The sequence below is a fragment of the Cyprinodon variegatus genome, unplaced genomic scaffold, assembly GCF_000732505.1.
Source record: "Cyprinodon variegatus isolate N-32 unplaced genomic scaffold, C_variegatus-1.0 Scaffold130, whole genome shotgun sequence".
Lineage (NCBI taxonomy): Eukaryota > Metazoa > Chordata > Actinopteri > Cyprinodontiformes > Cyprinodontidae > Cyprinodon > Cyprinodon variegatus.
In genome coordinates, this window is record NW_015150583.1 from 817,608 (window position 1) to 839,587 (window position 21,980).

General features: G+C 35.1%; 1 protein-coding gene across 3 annotated transcripts in view; it reads right to left on the reverse strand.

Moving 5' to 3' along the window:
• The window catches only part of LOC107085693 (kelch-like protein 4), a 39,220-nt gene that overhangs the window by 7,661 nt on the left and 9,579 nt on the right, over positions 1-21,980 (reverse strand). For all 3 annotated transcript variants that reach the window (XM_015376175.1, XM_015376176.1, XM_015376177.1), the window contains 6 exons: positions 17,018-17,185; positions 14,697-14,833; positions 13,293-13,489; positions 4,893-5,105; positions 2,405-2,591; positions 2,066-2,290 (listed from right to left, as the gene is read on the reverse strand). In XM_015376175.1, coding sequence (XP_015231661.1) covers positions 2,066-2,290; positions 2,405-2,591; positions 4,893-5,105; positions 13,293-13,489; positions 14,697-14,833; positions 17,018-17,185 — 1,127 coding nt within the window. The remainder of the gene's footprint in view (positions 1-2,065; positions 2,291-2,404; positions 2,592-4,892; positions 5,106-13,292; positions 13,490-14,696; positions 14,834-17,017; positions 17,186-21,980) is intronic.

The following is a 21,980-nucleotide window of genomic DNA, read 5'->3' on the forward strand; positions in this document are numbered from 1 at the left end:
AACAATGCATTGTTTGTAGTAAGCAATAAATATGATCTATTTTTAGATCAGTTTTTTACACGTAAGCCCTCTTTTTAGCCAAGCAGATTTTTTTTTCTCAAAAGGTAGAAAACTCCTTCCTCGTGGTTCCAAACCTTAGCATACAAATTTACAATAAAATAAAATACATTTCTTTTTGTGCTTTGAGAGACTTATTGTCTTTAGATATTTCTTTAATGGCTTAATCGGCTGTGATTTATAAAAGTTGGAGTTGTCTTTTGGGGAATATTTCCCTCAAAATGACAGTCAATGTATGTTGTGTATATTTTATGTTCAGATAATCTGTAAAGATTGAAGATTAGTTTATTTATAACAGTTCTATTTATTCAAACCTTTTTCATGTTATAGAGATTTTATTTTGCAGTCTTCTATTAAATGGTGCATCATTCCTTGTTTCTTGAATAGCTATGAATACTAAAATAAAAAGGTTGGAATCAAGTCTTTTTTTTAAGCAGGAGAGATTTATCAAATTTATCCTTGAGGGAATTTTTAGTAACTTTGATACACTTCGTTATGTGTGTTTCAAATGTATTTTGGATAAAATTATAATTTTATATAATTTTTTTATTTGTTTATAATTTTGCAATTTAAGATGTATGATTGGTTATGCTGGGCTGCTCAGTGGCGCCGTGGGTAGCACTAGCATGCATGGATTCTCTCCAGGTACTCCGGCTTCCTCCCACAGTCCAAAAACAGGACTGTTAGGTTAATTGACTTGTCTAAATTCTCCTTAGGTGTGAGTGTGTTTGTTTGCCCTGCGATGGACTGGTGACCTGTCCAGGGTATACCCTGCCTCTCGCCCATTGACTGCTGGAGATAGGCACCAGCACCCCTCGTGATCCCACTTGGGATAAGCATCTCAGATGATGGATGGATGGATTTGTTATGCTGATAATATAAGAATAAACTCTGTGATTTTTATTAAAAAATGAATCTTAATCATGCAGGTTATTCAACTCTTCATCATTGATTAAAACTAAAACCTATTTTTTTTTTTATGTGTGCATTACTGAAGCACAATATCATCAATAATAAAAAATAAGTTTCCAGGAGTTCCTAACTAAAGTCCCACAGAGATACTTTCATAATTTTTAAGCAGGCTGAGGCATGCAGGAGAAAAAATCTTTACAAAAACAGGAAGACTATAAAACAGCATTGTTATTTCTCAAACCAGTCTTAAAGAGGAAAGTGCTTTTCAATAGCAACAATGTGTTTGTTTGTTTTAACACAAAGAACTTTTTTATTGAGCAACCTCTTTTTCCTTTGGTGAGAGTTTGATAGTTTCAGACAACATTAGGGTCCAGGCCCATTTAGAGAGGTTGTGTAATGATATTCTTACTATAAAGGTCCAATTTCCAAACAACTAAAGGCTTTGCAATGTAAAAACCCAAACTCTATCTTATGGGGAGCAGCCATGCAGGGGTGCTTAAAGCCGAAGGGTAACAATATATTCAAGTTTAAAATATGCAAAATAAAATAAGTATAGCAACAAGAAACATTTAGCCTCAGGAAAGATCAAAGACAGCATCAGTAATTGCTACCTGGGCTAGCTGATACTTCCTACCACCCTACCTCACTGGGTGAGAGAGCTGAATGCTTTGACAAGATCTCTCTGTTCTGTGAGCAGGAACTGTTTCAACTGTAAATCCAAGCGCTTCTGATATGAGATGTGTTGGGCATGGAATGATAAGGCAGAGCTGGGTCAGTACAGCTTGCCTAGCTTTGATAGGAGCACTGCAAAATATCAAAGGTCTGGGGGGAATGGTGGAATTTACTTTTTTTTTTAACAGCGTGCTATTTGTGACCCTTCTGAACTTCATCCAGCAGTTATTAATGATGCAAAACCTCAAGTACAGTGTTAAAATAATAAACATGGACCAAGATGAGATGGAATACTTAATTAGATGCTGAACAACTTTCCCGCAGACAGGTTTTCTTTCCTAACTTACGCCATCTAGATATATATAGATCTATATGGGATAATTTATAGATCATCTGTACTCTCTTTGAATAAAACAATACTTACCAAGCCCGTGCCTGTGTGTCGACATCGGGGGCATAGTTGACCAAACTTTGCTAATAGGATTATAGCATTCCACCATGTTGGACGTTTTAAGTCCATCCCTTCCTCCAACTACATAGAGCTTGTTGTCAATCACCGCAACCCCAAACTGTAGTCGACGCCCGTTCATTACTCCAACTTGGACCCAGGTGTTTGTTCGCAGGTCATACTTTTCAATAGTGGTGGATCCTGCAAAAAAGTTGGAGTAAAAAAAGAAGAAAAAAAACCCATTAAACAACCTATCTGTTTAGTTTTTTTTCTATTCTGACAGCTGATACGGGGTGTGAATGAGTGTTTGTATACCTTTGGTAGCATCCATCCCCCCCACTGCATAAAGTGCCCCTACAGTGGACTTCCTAGGTTTAGTTCTCGGGCTCTGAAACATGGGCCGTCGCTCAGGCAGTAAATGGTATTTCATGGCTTCCATCAGCAACTTTTGACATTCCAGATCATCAGAGAACATCTTGTTGTTTTCCAGATCTGCAAGAAGCTGGAATGAAAAGAACACCATTATTTATGGTAAAAGAAAAAACATCTGATCATTTTACATAAAACTCTTTGCAGCAAATGTATTATTTATTTTCTCAGAATTAAATCACAAAAAACACATTCAGTTTTGAAGAATTCTCAAACAGTTTGTAGAAACTGAGATACTTGTTAAATGTTGGTTTAAGAATTAGAAGTCAAATGTATAAATTTTTTTAGGCTATCTTGTAGACATTTAGCCATTTTTTGGTCTAGAAAGTAGCCACCCTGTATACTTAGAATAAGTTTAGCTTTTTGTTTTTTTAAAAGGCTTTGTGTTCAGGCTAGCTAAAGTGACCTTGTTGTGCTCTATTTATCATGCGTCTATAGTGAACTTGGATTCTAAATATATTTTGCCTGTGGTCTATAGCTCTGAACATGCCATAAAGAAATGATAGGAGTCAAAAAAGATGCCTTTAGTGACTGTCCTAACAAGAAAAGTTTGACTTTGTCTGATTTCCAACAATTTTGGTCCTAGCAAATTATACTTCTGTTTTATTTTGATTAACTTTTCTTAGATTTACTTCTTTCTGAAAATATGGGAAAGCAGCCCACCTATCCATAAGATTTAGTATTGGCAAAAAAGGGTCAAGTTTGTCTACATCATCTTATATTTAGATGTTTCCAAATGTCAAATGAATTGTAAATCTTTGAATAAACTAAGGCATGAAGGATCTACCATTTTTTACCAAAATAAAGATTGTATATACTCTATTCATGATTTAAACTTCTATCCCTACAGACTGTTTTGTTATTTATATTTAACTGTTTCTTTAGAATCAAGCACCCAGCTGTCCTTCCCATGGATGGCATGGGTCCATCAATTGGTTTCTTCAATATTGAACCCCGTTCAGACCATAGACCCACGAGCAGTAATATTGGAAGTCTGATAAATTAGTAATCATAATGGGTCAGGTGATCCCTGGTGATCCCTAAAATCATGTTCCCTCCTTATTCTCCCATTTAAAAAGTGTCCAGGATAGTTAAAGCATCCATCACATAATGTTACACATTGGTGTTTCAATGGTACTTAAATGTTTACAGCAGTCCATTTGAATTCTTACTCATTGTTATATTATTTAGCAATCTGTGGAAGGATCCACCTCGCTGGTTAATCGGTAGAATGTGGAGAGAAAACATTTAAATGTATGCTGACTTTGATTTTAACAAGGCCATTTATGTTCAGTAGAGTTGATTAATGCAACAGTGTCTTAACAGGTCTACCTCAACAAAATCATTATCACACATCTGCAGTTGATCCAGAATGCTGCTGCCCGAACCCTCACTAAAACTAAGAAAGTGGAGCACATCCTTCTCAGAAGTCATTATACAGGCTCCTCGTGTGTCAGAGAATAGACTTTAAAATCTCTGTTTTAGTCTATAAATCTCCTAAAACAAACTCCCAAAAGACTGTAAAAGAAACAAATCTTTAAGCTGACTTAAACCAGGATTACACATTCATTTGTATAGTTTATTTTAGTTGTGCTATTTAAGCATTTTTTGTAAAGCCATTATTTTTTTTATTATTATAAAATTTGCTTTTTTTCCCTCTGAAATATTATTATCCGTTAAGTATTTTAATACCACAGCAAAATATTTCACCATGTTTGTTTTCCTTTTTTGATTTTTTTGTTCATGCACAGCACTTGCCTTGCCTATTCCCATTATAATTACTGGTCTGAGCCATAGAGCTTCTTAAATGAAGTATTTTAACTGGAAGTTGGAGTGTTTTATTAATAAATTCTTGTTTTGTAGAGAGTAGTTACTTGTGTTTATTCTGGCTATGTCTAATGCTTGCTATTCCAGAATACATTTGCACCTCTATTTCTATTATTAACTGCCCCTGGAACTACTGGAAGTACTGAGTATTTCCAAATCAAACGTCTTGTTGCACAGTTGGGTCATACTTGGCTGGCTAATGGAGCATAGAGCCTGATTAAATAATCAGCCTGTCATATTTCTTGTTAGTTTTACAAACAAAAGAAAAAAATAAATAACAATTTACAAAATGTGCAGTTAAAAACTGCTTAATATGTGTTTTAAATATTTATGTTAATAAAATGAGAGGAAGCCAAATGTTTTGTATTGGTACTTAAGATCATCATAACATCAGGGTCATTTGTGTCTGACAGATTACGGGAGCAATAAAGCAATTATACGGAGAGTGAAAAAAAAACTCACTTTTAGTTCAAACTTAGAACGTTAACTAGAGGAACAGAGTAAAAAGACACTGTCCTTACAATAATAATTTCCTCTTTCCTCTCACCTGTGGAGGAAGAAGAGGCAGGCGGATGTAAGCCAGTAACACTCCAAGGTCCTGCTGTCGATGTTGGACATCAAATCTCACCCACATCATCAAAGCCTGAAAAATTGTTTCTTCATCTGGAACGTTGATGTCATCACTGGAGAGTAGCTTAACAATCTCCGCTGTGGGGAGCAGCAGGAACTCCTGGTTCTGAATGACCTCCAGGAAGTGCTCCTGGAACAGAAAGGAGACACAGAGGAGACAGATAATCATCAGTTATTAGCCGAGGAGTTCGCTCACGGCAGCAGAGTGTGTGCTCGTATTAGAGTGTATCAGTGTGTGTGTGCTGGCATTTCAAAGGGTATGACGATCAAGTATTACAAGGACAGAGAGGAGAAGAAAAATTCAATAAATCCAGGTGGATCATACTATTTCATTTCTATCAGGTAATTATATTTTTTCTTAACTAAAACAATCATCATTCATTTATTATCAGTCTTTAGGAAAGTTACACAAAACATTATGTTGATTAAACATGATACCCTAAAGCCTCTTAAATCCTTTTTATGAGAAACATACACATTTTTATTTTGCAAATGCTGAGATAAGCTCAAAGCTTGCCGAATTCTTCTTCCATTTGCCTTTCTGGAGATTAATCTTCCATCTGTTGGCCAGTGGCCCAGCCAATATGACAGCACTGCATGGCTACATCTTCAAGGTCTTTGTCTCTAGGCATTTCCATTATGATATACAGTAGAAAAGGCTCTCCTCCCTTTGTAGATCCATACTGCATCCAGCATTTGAGTGCTTAAAGGACAAACTGAGCAGTCTTTGGCAGCAAGCACGTCTTGTTTATTCCGAAAACAAAGCAGCTGAACATTAATTACCATGCTGCCACAGCAACTTTGTGCTCACTTTAGAATGGATACCCTTAAATTAAAAAGAACAACCAAGCTATTGATCATTAACTTGCAACAAATTACAGTTTCTTGATCCAATCTTTATGAGAGCAGGTTTTAAAGGCTTAGCACACTGAGGCTTAATGAAATGAGGAGCATCTATCGATCTGTGGTGGTAAAGCTGAGGGAAAGAGTTCAGTAAAGTCTTTGATGCTACTTTAGATCAGCTATTCCTGCCCAGTAGGTTTAACAAAGGTGAATATAAAACTGAAAACTTATACAAGTTTGTTTCTTGATCAGTTAAAAGGCTGTGTCCTTATTTCCAACATTTCGTTATCTTTCAGGGAAATAAGATCTGCGAGAAACATTAGTTTCTTCTTTCTCTACACTGTAAAAAAGGACTGTACACTGTAAAAAAAACGACTTGTTCAACAACAGAAATTATTTGGCCATTAAGAAAGAATATTTACCAAGATTTTTTGAATTAATAATATTTTGTAAAGTTTGTTACATAAAGAAAGCGCTCTTAAGTCAAAATAAAAGTAGTTTTTTTTATTGTTGGTAAGAAAAAAATTATCTGAAGGGTACTAAACATCAATAATTTGATTTCGGTATACAGGAAGGGAACAATCTGATTAATCAGGATAATTAGGAAAATAACAATGATTGTTTTTTTTTTTAAATAGTTTGTCGTATTATAACTACAAACTTTAATATTTTTGTTTACCTATATACAAAGTATTGCATAACTGTGAAGTGGAGGATAAGCAATACAACAAAGCTTGATGCAGTTATCCCTCTAGGTTGATAGTTTAAAGCATCTCCTTTTGCTGTATTTAAACCTGCACCTCTCTAGGTGTTTGTCTTCTCATGTCACCCATCAAAATAATTGACTTCTCTATTTATTTAATGTTTTTTTTTTTGTGCATGGCTGTCCACATCAATTTCCAAGTGTTCCCACAGGTTCTCAGTATGAATTAGATACACATCATTTCATCACATGAAGCTACACTGTAGCCCTGGGTGTATGTTTAGAACTATTGTTCTGCTGGAAGGTGAACCACAGATCCAATCTAAAGTCTTTTCTAAGCTCCTTGTAGGTCTTCTCCTGGGACTGCTCTATATTTAGATACTCTTTTCATCACCTCTGGCCAACTTCCCTGTCCTATTGAAGAAAACCCTAAAGTAAACATGATCATGCAACAGCTATGTCCTGGAAAAGATGTTTAAAATATGGGCTACTGTAATCTTCTGAAAATTTTGGTCACATTTAACCAAATCTATTATTTACACGTTGCCTGATTCCTATTAGCCGAGCAGAATCATGCAAACTGCAAAGTATTTTCTTTAAAGAACAAAGCAATATCTCCAGTCCTCCAAAAAAGGAGATTTGTGAAGCAGACAACTGATAGCTGTCCAATGGTCAAATAATCTCTCCTAAAAGGTGCACCTCTGCAGCCCCTCCAGAGTTATTATGGGCCTCTTGATTGTTTCTCTAGTTTAAAGTCATGTTTGTTTAAGGTGTTTTAATTGGTAATAACAACGCCATTGATGCTAAGGAATAAGTCCTCCCACTGCAACAGTCAGCAGAGTTTTTGTTGGTGGTTAAAAGTGTGACTTTCAGTGTAACGACTAATTATCCAATTCACCAATTTTGTGTATTTTTAACCTGCTCATGCTATACTCCCCATGCACCTATATAGCTACACAGTTCATAGAGTGGCATATGGTATAGTGTGGTTATTGGGATCTAAGCGGGCAAAAAGGTTTTAACGTTTATTGAAAGACTATTTTCATTTTCCATATAACATTTTAATGTTTGTTTGGGTTTTAATAATGTAATCGTGTGTCATCTAAAGATAAAAATAGCATCATTGGCACTAACCATGTGCACATTCCAAAACTGCATGTAGGAATTAATAGGTGGAGAAAATATATGTTGTTTTTTTAACTATGACCATGTAAATCTACTAACAAATACTTGCATATAATGTTAGTTTTATTGTGTACTTGTGAACATATTTTAAATTGGTTTGTAGTCAGTGATTCAACTGTATAAGATAACTTTTATCTGGAAGTGAGTATTTTGAATAGACGATGTTACTTTATGAAGATTAGATGATCAGAGGTACCAGGTTCTTAAGAGGAGTAAAAGTACATAGAATTTTTACAGGAGTATGGAAGGATGCAGAGGGTTTGGTGTGACTGAGAAAGATGCTGAAATTGGTTAAATGAACTGCAGAGAACCACAAAGACAGCAGCCAAAAAATATGATTTAAACTTTACAGTAGATTCCACTGAAAAAACACATACCTCCCAAAGATTAAAACTATCATATGACATGTGAATTGGTGCTCATATAAATAAACTGAATCTTGGTATGTTGATGCATTTTTTTTCCTGCATCTTTTTTTAAAAGTGGAGCATCTTTATTTATAGAAAGTTTAAAAATATTGCCTATTTCCAGTTACAGAAATGCACTAAAGGGACTCTCTTTTGCTTATACAAAAATAAGAAAGTAATAAAAAATTTGATTACAAACTTTTTACTTTTATTTTGGAAACACCTTCTTCTCATAACTTTAATTGCAGAGAAATAAAATGTTATTACAATAGCTGCACTTATACTTCACACCACTAAATAGGGCCAACTACCGTATAGTTGTGACCAGGGTCTTTATTTATAAGACTTGACTACTCACAAAACTGGGCTTGAAATTTGCATACACTGGCATTCACACAAATGTTATGATGTATAAAAAAAAACATTTGCTATGAAAATATGTGGTCCCTCATTCCAATTACAATCCATGAGGTAATTTAATTTCAGTTCATATAATACTCAAATGTTAGATCACCTTATCAGATTTCAGAATTGCAGTGTGATATATGCTGACACTGCTGAGCCGACCTGCTACACAAATAGAAAGCAGCAGCACTTACCATCTGGTGTGCCACTTTTAACAACGGCGCATGCCACAGGCTAATTACTTTTAAAACTGGCATGCCATTTTTATGGCGAACTTATGCCACCTTTAAAACCGGGATGCCAGTCTTGAAAGTCGCATGCCAATTTCGTCAAATGCCTTCCATAGGTGCTAAATCTAATATTCTGGTTTTAATGCCAAGATAAATTTTTGTACATGCATATCTTATATGTTGATGTATAAGGTTGTAACATAGTTTTTATGTATGTGTCAGACAAAAAAGCTAAATATTAATACCACCAAATCTTTACCTTAGTTGTGTCTTTGAGTATGAATGAGTGTTCTTCACAAGCAGCAGCCTTATATCAATATTACAGTAAGCAGTTGATATTAGAGATTTGCTAAGGATTAGCCTAGCCAAAGCATTCAAGATAACTTAATCGAATGCAGAGCTCTGCGTTTCCTTTTACGGTTGCAGACAACAGACATATACTGGCAACTGAAATTTTTCTGGAATATAAGTGGCATACCACATTAAATGACATTTAACCCTGTTTTACTGGCAACACAGTTTTATCTGATGGAGTATTCCACTGTTTTACTATAAGCCACCAAATAGAAATAACTGTATACACTAGCGCTGAAACAACTAATCAAATTAATTGTGATTAATCGATTATTGAAATAATGCTCCACTATTTTAGTAATCGATTAATCATTTACTGGAGTATAGACTGTAACATGGGCCTTTAGCTGATACAGCTACCTGCTTAGAGCAGTAATTATACCAAGATTGTAAAAATAGATAAATAAATATTTTGCATGTAAGATTAAAAACTTTCTCGTCTACCAATATTCTATATCCGGAGCTCCTGAAGTGGAAAAGTTTGAGTTTCATCTGGTTTAGTGCCGTAAAGTTTTCTTTCAGGAATCTTTGTGTATCTGATTATTAGTCGATTTATCGAAAAAATAATTGACAGATTAATCAATTTGAAAAATAATCGTTAGTTGCAGTTAATATACACACATTTGTTTCAAAACTAGAGCTACTAAGTAACTCTAGCTCAGGTGAAAGTCCATCTGCTCTCTGTTCCTCATAATTGTGATGCTTATTAGAGTAAAACGCCACATCTTGCCATGCTGGGTTGGTAGAAAATCAGTTACAGTTACAGTTGTCCCACTCTACGTCAGTATTCAGGTTTAATCATTCCAGGCTCCAACTTTCTGCTTGCCTTGTCCCCCAGTTGGAGCCTTTTTGGAGGTTCTTAGTTGAATGAATGAGGCAAGCTGACAGCCATGACCTAAACAGTCATGCTGGCCATTAAAGGACAGACAAACTGCCAGTCTGTATCTGTGCAGATAGTTCATGGGATGGTGCCATATTCAACAAATACCAATCTTATCACCTCTCTTTAGCCTGGTTATAGTGCAGCTGGTTGTGATTATATAAATACATGTATGAAAACCCCCTCAAGTGAACAGTATTGCTACTTTTTCCATGAGGTCTATGGTTATTCAGAAAACATAGAAGGGTTTCAGACAATTTTGGTATCATACCAATAAAAAAAAAGATTCTCTCACTTATACCACCTTTCTGCTTTGCTTCATCTTTCTCTTTTCTAATTTCTCCCACTGCTCACATGAGCAGCACACTGGATCTCTGGCAGTTTTACATGATGATAAAAATCAATACAGTGTATGGAAAAGCAGCAGCCTAGCCAGAAAATTTTTTTTTATGTAGAGCATTATGTCAAGTTATACTTTGGCTCTGGTTTTACAAATAGGAAAATCTTTTGCCACACCAGCATCAAATTGGGCAGTATGTCAAAGTGGACGACAAAGTGGTTGCTGTTTGGGGGAGTTGGTCGGCCGTCATACGCTGGTCTGAGCTTGAAGCTTTCTTTCTGAAACGGGTTGTTGAATGATGACTTCATTCTCGTAATATTACAACTTCATTCTCATAATGCTATGATTTTATTCTCGTAATATTACAACTTTATTCTCTTAATGTTATCACTTTAATCTTGCAATATTACAACTTTATTCTCTTAATGTTACAAATTTATTCTCAAAATAAAAAAATAAAAAATCTCTAACCCGGCCCTAATACTCTGTGGTAGAGACCAATGTGCACCGAGGTGTGGCCAAAAGCAGATAGGCGCCAGAACCTCAGGGTCAACCTACACTGTTCCAACAGAAAAACGAAAAAGCACCTTGCCCGTATTTTCTGAATAAAAATGAACTCTATTTTCCTAAAGCCTTATGCTAATAAATAAACACATATATTTACACACCCATGCTGTCTAAATTAAAGGTATGGTTATGGTTATCTTTCAGCATTGAGTTCTGGTGGACATTTATTTATTGTCATTTCTTACCTGCATTTCCGAAAAAAAAATGTCCACCATACTTTAATCAATACTTGTTCTAAATAGAATAGATTTTTACATAAACTTATACCATATTAAATTGATTTAGTTGTTAATTATCTAAAATCATATTGAAGACTCTTAGATGATTGCAGGCACAAATAACTTTCCCTTCTCTCCAATAAAACAGGAAAAAAAAACGTCTAAAAGATCACAAGTTCTGTATTATCATCTTTAATGTAAGCATAGTACTTAGAGTGATTAACTACTGTCATATTGTTTTCAGTTTGATATTGATATACAAAAAATTAAAAAGTAGAATTAGTTAGAACATTCCATATAAGAATTTCACTGTTGTCACCCTCTGTTTGAATGGGAACTACTTGTAAATTATGGCTACATCAGCTGGTAGGGGTGGGCATAGAGGTGGCCAATGATTGGCTAAGGCTGGCTGAGGACACCCCTGGCCCCCAATCTAGCCCCACCCCTGGGAAGCAGGTGTTGATTTTGTTCTTAACTTGAAAACTAAGTCCAGGGAATTGCTTTTTAACTTCTTTGGAATGACTATGGTCTGGATGACTAAGAATCTTTCCCAGCAAGTTGATTTTGTATTATGTCATGGTTTGTAATTGCTGTATTTTTTTTTTTATTATTATTATTATTTATTTATTTTTTTTAATTTAAAATACATACATATGTCAAGGGAGCTGTTAGAGAGTTGGGCAACCATCAGGGCCCTTAGTTGGTGAGGCCCTTGTGCTAAAAGGGGTCCCCCAGTAGATGCCTTCTTTGCCTATATCGTAATTCAGCCCCTGATTTCCAGCCTTAGGGAGTAAAAGTTGTCTGTGTCATATGATATGATAAGGGCTACAAAGGCAGCTGATTGCATTTTTGTTTTAGATAATGGAGTACAGGGTATTTAGATACACGTTACAATAACCATTTATTATGGTAAAGAGACCATTGATTAATGATTAACATATTGTTTATTCATTTGTGATTCATTTATAAACTGCATCTAAACCATTTATAAAAGGTTGATAGATTCTTTATTAAGGTAATAAGCCCACTGAGCTTAGGGTAAGGGAAATTCCAACATGACAGGGTAAGTTAAATTAAAGATAAAGGTTAAGTCCAGGTTTTACTGATATTAGTGTTAAGAATATACTAACATGGCAGGGCAATATGGTCTATTTATCTTTTATAATGTGAGGAACTTAAGAAGTAATAATACTAATACTTTTGCATAAAATGAGAATATTATAATTTGAGTTGATTACAAAAACAAAATGCTCATGGTATGCTCTAAAAAAAGGATTAGTTTTAAATAGAATTTAGCAATACATTTGTACATTTTCTACCATGAATTACAGTTGTGTCATAAAGGAAAGATGTTAGAAGCTTGGCTGTCTTTACTTAAACACGAAAACCTATCTTATCATTGGATCTACTCAAAATGCGGCGGATGGTGTAACCAGGAAGGCCACAGCCCTCGCTGCTCATTACTGAAGTGATTGAACAGGAAGCTGGACCTCTTGTGCAGTTTGATGATTAGATTAACCTCCTGGTCTCAGATGGAAGCTATGTAAACCGAGTGAGCAGATGTCCTTTAGCAGATAACGCCTGCATCACTCTGTCACTTCTGCACGGCTGGAGAAAAAATGATATGTGGTTGAATCCTAATCCAGGGCAAATTTTCTTGCAGAACGAGATGGAAATAACTCAAACAGCGGAGCAGCTCTGACAGCATACAACTCAATTATGTAAAGTTAAAGCGTGAAATTATTCAGTTTCTATTATAATCCCATATCCAAATATAATCATCTTAAATTATAAGATGTAAATAAGAGAGGTACTGGATTTCACTCCCTTACAGCAAATAACTACATGTTCAAATAAGCCCATCTATACCCAAATCATTTCCCTAATTAATTATCTTTACAGAATTGATTTATTTATAAAAAAGACATATTCAAAAACTACAGAATCTATATGTACAATAAAAAAGAAATTTCTACTGAAAGGTGCATAAAATCACAAATAATGTGGTAGACACTAGAGTTAATTTTGAAAATAAACTAAATGTTTCGTTTAATTTTAACTTTGGTTTATGTTTTTTTTACTGTTTTATATGTCAATGTGAAACTCTGCAGTTAAGAACGTTACGAAAAAAAGAATTAATTTACTTTAAGGCATAAATGATAGTCGGCTCTGTTTACTGTCCTACCATGGTGTAGTTATGAGCCACATTCAGCAGGTCCATGCAGCCCTGGGCATCCGCAAACGATCGTATTCCAAGGCAATTGGAAGGATGAAGCTGCTTCATGAGGAAGCTGCAGCAGACCTGGATGACTTGTGAAAGCTGGAGGAGGCATGCTGCCGCCAATAAACTCTCAATGGTTTCCTCTTTCAGCTCAAGGACACCTGTAATGTGGAAAATGAGTGTAATAGTTTGTCATGACAGAATCTTTTCTGAATAGAAAATACTAGTGAAAGCATTTTAAACTCAACAGGCACAAAACCTGATCATTCCAAATGCAGTTTCAGCAGATATTTGCAGATCGTGTATGATTTTCCACTGCCTGATTAGGATAAGTTAAGATCAGAAACATGTTTTTAATTACTAAAGACCATAACCATGACAGGAAATGTTCATTTCCTGAAGAGGTTTGCATCCACTTCAAGTTGAATAATCATGCTTTTATAAGGTTTTGATAAAATTTTACCTAAATGGATGTACATCTAATGCAGCACATCAATTATACAGTTTTATTTTTTGAGGATATAAGACAATTTAAAATAATACAAATTTCTTTGAATCTAGACAAGCTTACAAATAGATTACCTAACTGGTTTACACATGTTAAACTGCTAAACATGTTGATAGAAAGGATATGAATACAAAGGAAATGCTGATAAGATATGAATTTGAAGAAGGTTTAAGAATTAACATAATTTTTTCAGTTAGCAAATAGTAGACATTTGCAAATCTGAACTGACATTTTAATAGGAGATTTAGTAAGGGTTTAGTTTTTGGCCTGGATTAATGCAGGATCATTGAGATAAAAAGGTGATGAGTCGTGTTTATATTTGTAAATATCAGAATTTTTTATTTGATTCTAACGTTTTTGACACGTATTTTCACTTGAAATAATGATACATTTCAAAAAAGCATGCTAAATTGTGTCAATACAATGCAAAAGTTATATCTTACACATTTCCCATAAAAAAAGAGAAAAAAAGACTAATAAATCAATTATGCCAGGATTGGTTAAATAACATACTGTAAGAAAATGTATCCGTATCTGTTAAAAAAGAGAATTTATGTTTGTGTAGCAGTTCTGAAGGCGAGAAATAAACAATAAAAAACATCCAGTTTTGAGTCTGCAGACAATCACCTTAAGTCAAGTCACAGCATTGTGATGTTGGTTTTCTTTTTTTCCTGTTGAAAAACTACACTATCTACATATTACACATGATCTGTTAAATAACATGTTATTAATGTTAAAATTCTTCTCACTTGTATGCCCGATGATGGATTGACTTATTAATCTGTTTTAATCATGCAAAATTACAGAGGTCTCATAAAAAAATTTAAAAAAGGCCAGTGAACTACTTTATAGGCACTCACCAGTATAGGCAAAATGAACCAGAGATCTGAGCGCCTCGGGATCCACTCCCTCCATCTTTATCTCCTCTTGCTTTGCTTCCCTCACATCACTGGTAAACATAGCAGCAAAGTAGTCCGAAACCGCACTTAAGACAAGTCTGCCATTAAGGGGGAAAGAATGCATTAAGCATGCTATTTTTCAAAGGATTATGTCAGGTCAGTTTCAATTCAATGAAGTACCATTTCACAAAATATGTTTCAGTACACTTTGTAAAACAAAGTCAGATCAATTGAATCACACTGTGAGATGATCCTAGTTATCAAACAGTGCAGTTGAGTTACATTTTTCATTCAAACATGTTAAAGAAGTGTTCTTGTTAAGTAAAACCAACAGGTTGCATCGAATCATTGACTGGCAGCATTCATTCCTCTGGATGATTATAAAATGGGAATAGGATAGGATATAAATTTAAGACGTTTTTCTTGTAACCAATAAAAATGGACGCCAATATTTTGCGTTTATCATATTATGCTGCTTAAGTAAATAATATATAAAAAGTATAAAAAACTCAAAATGTATAAAAAAACTAGCTAATCTCAGAGTTGTCCTGCTGTGATGATGCAACTTGGGTGATTTTACACCTTTCTAAGTCACTAAAGACATGACCTTTACTTATGTCAGTCTACTTTGTCTATGAGTGATTACATTGTAATATCCCAACAGCGATCTTTATTTCTATAGTTAGATGTAAGGCATTGCAATAGTATTCAGCTGAAGTTTTCCACATTTTGTCACCAGTGTGTGTCTTCAGTCAACTGAATTTGGATTTTATGTAAAATGTGAACATGTAAAAGGAAAAATCATCCATCCATCCATCCATCCATCCATCCATCCATCCATCCATCCATCCATCCATCCATCCATCCATCCATCCATACACTGTCCTATAAGGTCAGATAGCAGTAGTATGCTTTTCTTCATCCGGTCAGCAATGATGAAAAGATGAGTTGGTTTAATACATCACTAAGCAAACAGATGGAGCAAACACTAAATGGTTTAATTCACACATAAATATAATCCAAAGGCCACTTCATATCCAATTTTGAATTTATGGCTAGACTTAAAAAGAAATCCCTTCGACAGTTGCTCTATATCCTGTCTGACTTAACCTGAGGTGTTTTGCTCTTAGAGACACACATCGAAACACATGTACCGGTATATTTAACTGCAGCTAAAGATGGTTCTTTGAATTACTGAATGTCGAGATAAAAAAAAAGTTAAACCCAAAAGTTTTCCAATTTTTTTTTAAACATGTATCCCTCTGAATCCATTTTAGAATTATGCAATTTGTGGTGCTGTTCTATTACATAAAATCCCAATAAAAGTAGTCTGTGGTTATAACGTCTCAAAACAGAAAAAAAGTGGTAAGAGCAAGTTTGTAAAGTGCTGTATTCATATTGACAGCAAGACCTTTATGTCCATACATTTTCATTAAAATCAGTTGGAAAGTTTAGATGACATTTCAATAAACTGTAGCCTCTGGCAAAAATTTTTTTGATTCCTAAATTGTATCTTGACATTTATGCTGCTTTGAGCGCAAAAAATAGTGAACTGATGCTGAAAATAAGTAGCAGAGGAGGCTGTTTTTGACTGGATGAGCATTCAAAATATGATTTGGCATTTAGGCTAATCCGCTCAGGGAGAGGTCTATACCATTCAGGGGGCATATGATCTGTTCACTTCAGTTACTACAAATGCAGCCAGCCGACTTGGACCCACTGGACAAATATTGACAATCCTGTGGAGTCGAACATAGTTTTCCTTTGCACCAGACCAAACATCAATTGGCAGAAGTCGTACTCAGATCAGAGCAGCATATAGATGTTAAGACAAGCCTTTGAACAAGTAGTTTGCATGTTAGTTAGGTAAGGATCCACCACAAAAATCAAGTGGTTGATTAGAACTGATTAAAACTGGCTATTTATTTTCCAAGTGAACACACCATACCAAGTATCCCCTACCTGCAAAATGAATCATTATGCCATTCGTCAAAGCGGATAAATGAAAATAAGGGGTTAAAATGATTATTTAAAGGCATAAATTCTAAAGTTAGCCTTTGATCGGTGTATTTATACATTATTTATATATGCATGCCATTTCAAACTCATTGAGTTAATCCTTGGAATTACTAAATGTGTTGCAATCCAAGATCCAAATCAAAGCCTTAACGCCTCAGCCACTAATTTAATGAACCTCACAGACAGGACTGATTCACCTCTAATCTATTGGAGATGCAAGACTAATTAATGAAATGAAAGCAGGCAGAGGCACAAACACCAACCTATGAGCCGGTATCTTGTGATCTCCTGCTATCAACAGGACGTCACACAGCTGCTTGTGCTGGAGGTAGGTCTCCATTTTACGGAACGTCTGCTCTGCATGATTTGTGGCCTGGAAAAATTCGTCGGAGGAGTTGGTGGTCATTCTGGACAAATTGCTCAGAACCAACCTGGTGAGAACGAGACAGAAACGAGGCAGACATTCATCACACCAGACTTGCTAGTTTTTTTTTTCTGAAATTGGGTTAAATGTAGGGAAAAACCAAGAAGATAGAATATTGATATGAATAGACATTATAAAAAAGAGAAATAATAAATACATTTGTAATTTCAAGCATTTTAAGATCCTGCCTGAGTATAAACAAGGAGCCGGTAGCTGTACACATTTAGATAAAACAAAAAGAAGCTTATTAGGCACGTGACACCTTTGAATCCTTTTCCCTGCAGGACAAGTCTGTCTTTCTTGCCACACTAAGCTGAAACTAAATCTGTTATGTATAAACTCTGTACATGAGCAGATAGCTAAGTGCATCTTCCAATAAGAAGATAACTGCATTATATTTGCACAAGCAACCTGACAGAATAAAATATATATATATATTTGTCATTCCCATGTACATCTGCAACATTTTTGTATGCATCTGCCTCTCCCACGGAAAACAGCATCTTAACAAGTAAACCAGTCTGTTTCATGCAGCATTATGGCAAGGCTGAAAGCCTCAGTCCCCAAAGGCTGCTAGATTACACGCTGTTTTGCAGAAATCTGAGTAATCCCTCACACTCATGGAAAATAATCCAACCCCGTCACTCTGGTGTCCTTCACAGAGAAAGTGTTTTCATTGACATTTCAGGTTGTTTGCTAAACTACATAACCAAACAAGCTGTCTCTCATGGAGTATTTATGTCACAGGAGTTCTGCTATTCACGGACAGATACTGCCAAAGGGGAAAAAAAATGAAGTGTAACTATTTAAGCAGCAAATTGCACCAGTATTTATATCACTCATGCTCTGATATGAAAAATGCTTTAAGTGGTTAAATTACTGATTTGTCAATACAAATAAACCGCAAATCCATAGTGTGATGCTTGGCAGCAAAATGTATTGGCACACTCACAGATTTATAAGGCAGCAAAGATGGAGCGGGTAATGGCTCTTATTGATGCCCTTTTTAACATGCTGTCTAAAAGTTTTTCACCAAACATCAAACATTTTTTTTGTTTGTTTACTAAAGGCAATGATATTGTCCCATGGGAATGTTTAATCTTGTTCTGCAGTCATTGCAGTATCCTATAGTCTAATCTTTATTCAGTGGCTTTATGCTAAATCCAAAAATAATTTATCGGCCTGTCTGTGTATTCCCCACTGACTCTGGAGTCTCGCAAAGGAACACCAAACAAGACTGAATAAGCAATAGGGCCATAAAACTGAGATCCATTGCTTTTCTATTGGCTCCAAGGCATGCTGTAAGGGTTTTTCATGCCTACCAATCTCTCCGACACTAATTGCTTCGGTACCACATTCAGGGGAGCCGTAAATTTGCGCCGAGGTGTATATTGTGCTCCTAGTAGTGGGCTGCTCATCAGAGGTATAGCCCAATTTTATTAAGGTACTAAAACCTCGAAACAACTTGCAAAAGAGTAACTGCTGTGGGGACAGTGTTTCTCAAGAACATAACCATATTACTAAGCAATTCCCAGGAAAGATGAGAACCCATAAAAAGATAACTTTCTATTTATTAGTAAAAAGGGGTAAATTAATAGATCTGAATAATATAAACCAAATAGAAGACTTACTTTTTTTTTTTATCACACATTATCTAAGAGCAGATTTTATGCAAACAGCGAATGTCACCTGAAAACCTGCCATTTGGTCTCCACACCTTTTAGAGATTTCTCACCTCAATGAAACTAATTTCCACAGAGATGCTGAAGTGCTGAGATGCTGCTTATCTGAGGCGATGCAAGTGAGGGAGATACTGTGCAGTATTTTACACTTTCCGAAGATGAGAAGCCTTTTTAAACAATGCTTGGCAAAATCAGCATATGCTAATTCTACCACAAGATTTAAATAAATCCAAAGCAAAGGAAAAAAAACATAACAGTGAATTGAGACCTTGTTGGTTTTATGATCTAATATGTTCCTTTTAAAGCCATGACTGCTGTAAATGTTGAAGCCGTTGCTAAAAATCCCAGTCATGTACCAGCTCCATCCTTCTACATCAGGGAAAGTCGTGCCTGGCAAGGCCAAATGGGAAATGTATCTTTCAAAATGGATTACAACAGCTTTTTTCCCCTGAAGCCTGCTAAGCAGCTTCAACTGGTTTGAGAATCCAAAAATTCCTAAAGAACTTCTTGCATCTTGTGCCAAGTCTGTCTCTTTCATGAGATCTTTCAGCCTCTGTTCTTTGACAGTCACTGTTCTGCCACTGGGCTTTGCCTTGAGAGACATACCAACTTGATCTGGGGAGTAAGACTCAGATAAAGGATTTTGCACTCTGCATATTTATATATACGCATCATTCATTTTTCTCAGTAAATGTATTAAGAATTAGACTATTAACATACAACCTGAGATATCAAAACAAAAACATTTTTCTTTATTTATTTATTTCTATCTATCTATATTTTCTTTCCTAAGATTTTTGCAGGTTAGGGGTTTGTAGCTAGGGAATACATTATGTTGATGAGTGTCTTCACAAAGACAGACGGACCCCTTAATGTGTGCGCTCGGGGTTTGGAGGCGTTCTGTAAAGAAAAAAAATTGCAGATCTTAGCAGAAAGTTCCTTGCTACTGGCAGGTTAACTTGCATAGAGAATGAGCTGTCATTACCATTAGACTGTCAAAGTTAGTGCATAAGCATATTGATATGCAATTTTATAGTTCTGCATGCAGATATATATGAATATGTATTTTAGAAAGCTTGGTTTGGTATTTGAAAGCTTATTCATCTATCCTTCTAAAGAAGGTCATAGAAACTTTAGTCTGTCTCCAGCATTCTATGGGCATTCTATGGAGAGTGGACGGAAATCGGAGTATCCAGAAAGAACCCATGCATGCACTGGAAGAACATGCATGCTTCATGCAAAAGGACCTCAGGCCATAACCTGAACCAAGGAGCTTGATACAAGACATTGGGTCTACAAACGGTGCCACCATGCTGCCATTTGAAAGCTTTCATTAGGGCTATCTATGTTTTAGACAGATTGTTAATAATGTAGTTTTTTTTAATAAGAAGGTACAAAATAATACATGAAAAGTACATTTCATGAAAACAAAGGAAACATGAAGGCTAAAACAGTGTCCTTCATCAAGGAAATTCAGGAGTAAAAAATGAAAACTGACAATGGGAAAAAAAACTGTTATGAGGTGAGCCATGATGGTAGCAGACTAAATAAGGCAAATTGAAAAAATGGTTGAGTAGGTAATTATATTTAGCTAATTAAAAGGCTCTTAATGTTTATCACTTAGACTTCTTAAAGCAGTAGGTAAAGGGTTTTTATGATTTAATTAAGAAAATGACTGATTTTAATACTTTCAGCATCATTGCTGTTTAAAGAAAATATGTCCTCATTAGCAAATAAGAAACATGAAGTTCATTATCAATGGATGAGGCCATTGATAATGGTTTATACTTGTTTCCCATAATTCCGGTTTATCTGTAAGTTATTTTCCAGTGAAAAGGAAACAGAAACAACATCTCATAATCAGCTCTTTTCCTAGATAAAAGGAAAGAAACTTGAAGGCTAAAGCAATTTTTTTCAATGGAATGGTTAATGTCTGATTTGAATACATTTAATGTTTAAAATTATATCAAATTATAAACATTCATTAGTTGTATCCAAATTCTAATTGCATGATCATGATACAAAAAGATCTGTTATTGGCATACGTAACTCTTTAATCACCAAGGACGCTATGTTTACTGGTTTTTAGACCCTTTGTTGTCTTTAGAGTAAAGCATCACTATCTTCTTTTCGAAAAACCAAAATAGTTTTTAACTAGCTTGTTTAACATTTGAGGTTTTTATGATTTAGTACCCCAGAAATCAGATATATAACGTTGTTTATTCTGATATTTCTAACACGGGAATTAAAATATCCACACCACAATAAACCAAAGGGCTCTTTTCTTGTCACTGTTAACAATATTTTTATTCTGCTCTCAAATGTTCTGTTTTAGATCCTCATCCTGGCCATCTGGCATTATTGTTTAAAAAAAGTCATGGCTCCTTCAATAAATTAATAGAAAGATGTGTCACAGATTATGACCTTTAAATTAGTTTACATTTTGAAAGACAGTGATTGAGTACAAATCTGATGGATGTGGTTGCATCTCTTTGAATCAAACTTTAATGCTTAGTGTTTAAAAAGGTAAAAGAAAAGTAGTTTGACTATTGTTCCTGATCTCTAGCTCTCCTGTATGCCATCTCAGAAAAAAAATACTGCTTGTGGAAATACCATTTAAGATTAGAACCGATGAAATAAAACTAACATTCTACTGTGTCTACTGGATGTGTCCCATGTAAACCATTTGAGTCTTGCAATGTTCTGATCATTCGACAAACACCTGAATTACTATTGGTGACAAGAACAGTGGTGATAGTATTTCTTTTTCTAAGGCAGAGTGGGAATTGAGATATCATTCAAACTAACAGCATGCTGACTCAAGTCTCTATTAGTGTTTATGTGCAAGAGGTCAAGGTTTCTATTCCGCTGAGGTTAACTTTGGTCATATATTCTCTATCAAGCACCACATAGAGGTTATTTGGATGATAGTCATAAGGGTACAACAAAGATTAAGAAATATACACTACCATTCAATGGCTTTTCCTAATTTGTTTTACTTTCTACATTGTAGATATACAGTAAAGACATCAAAACTGTAAAGCAAAAGCAGACTTAACAAAACATTTCATATACGGTATATATATATATATATATATATATATATATATATATATATAT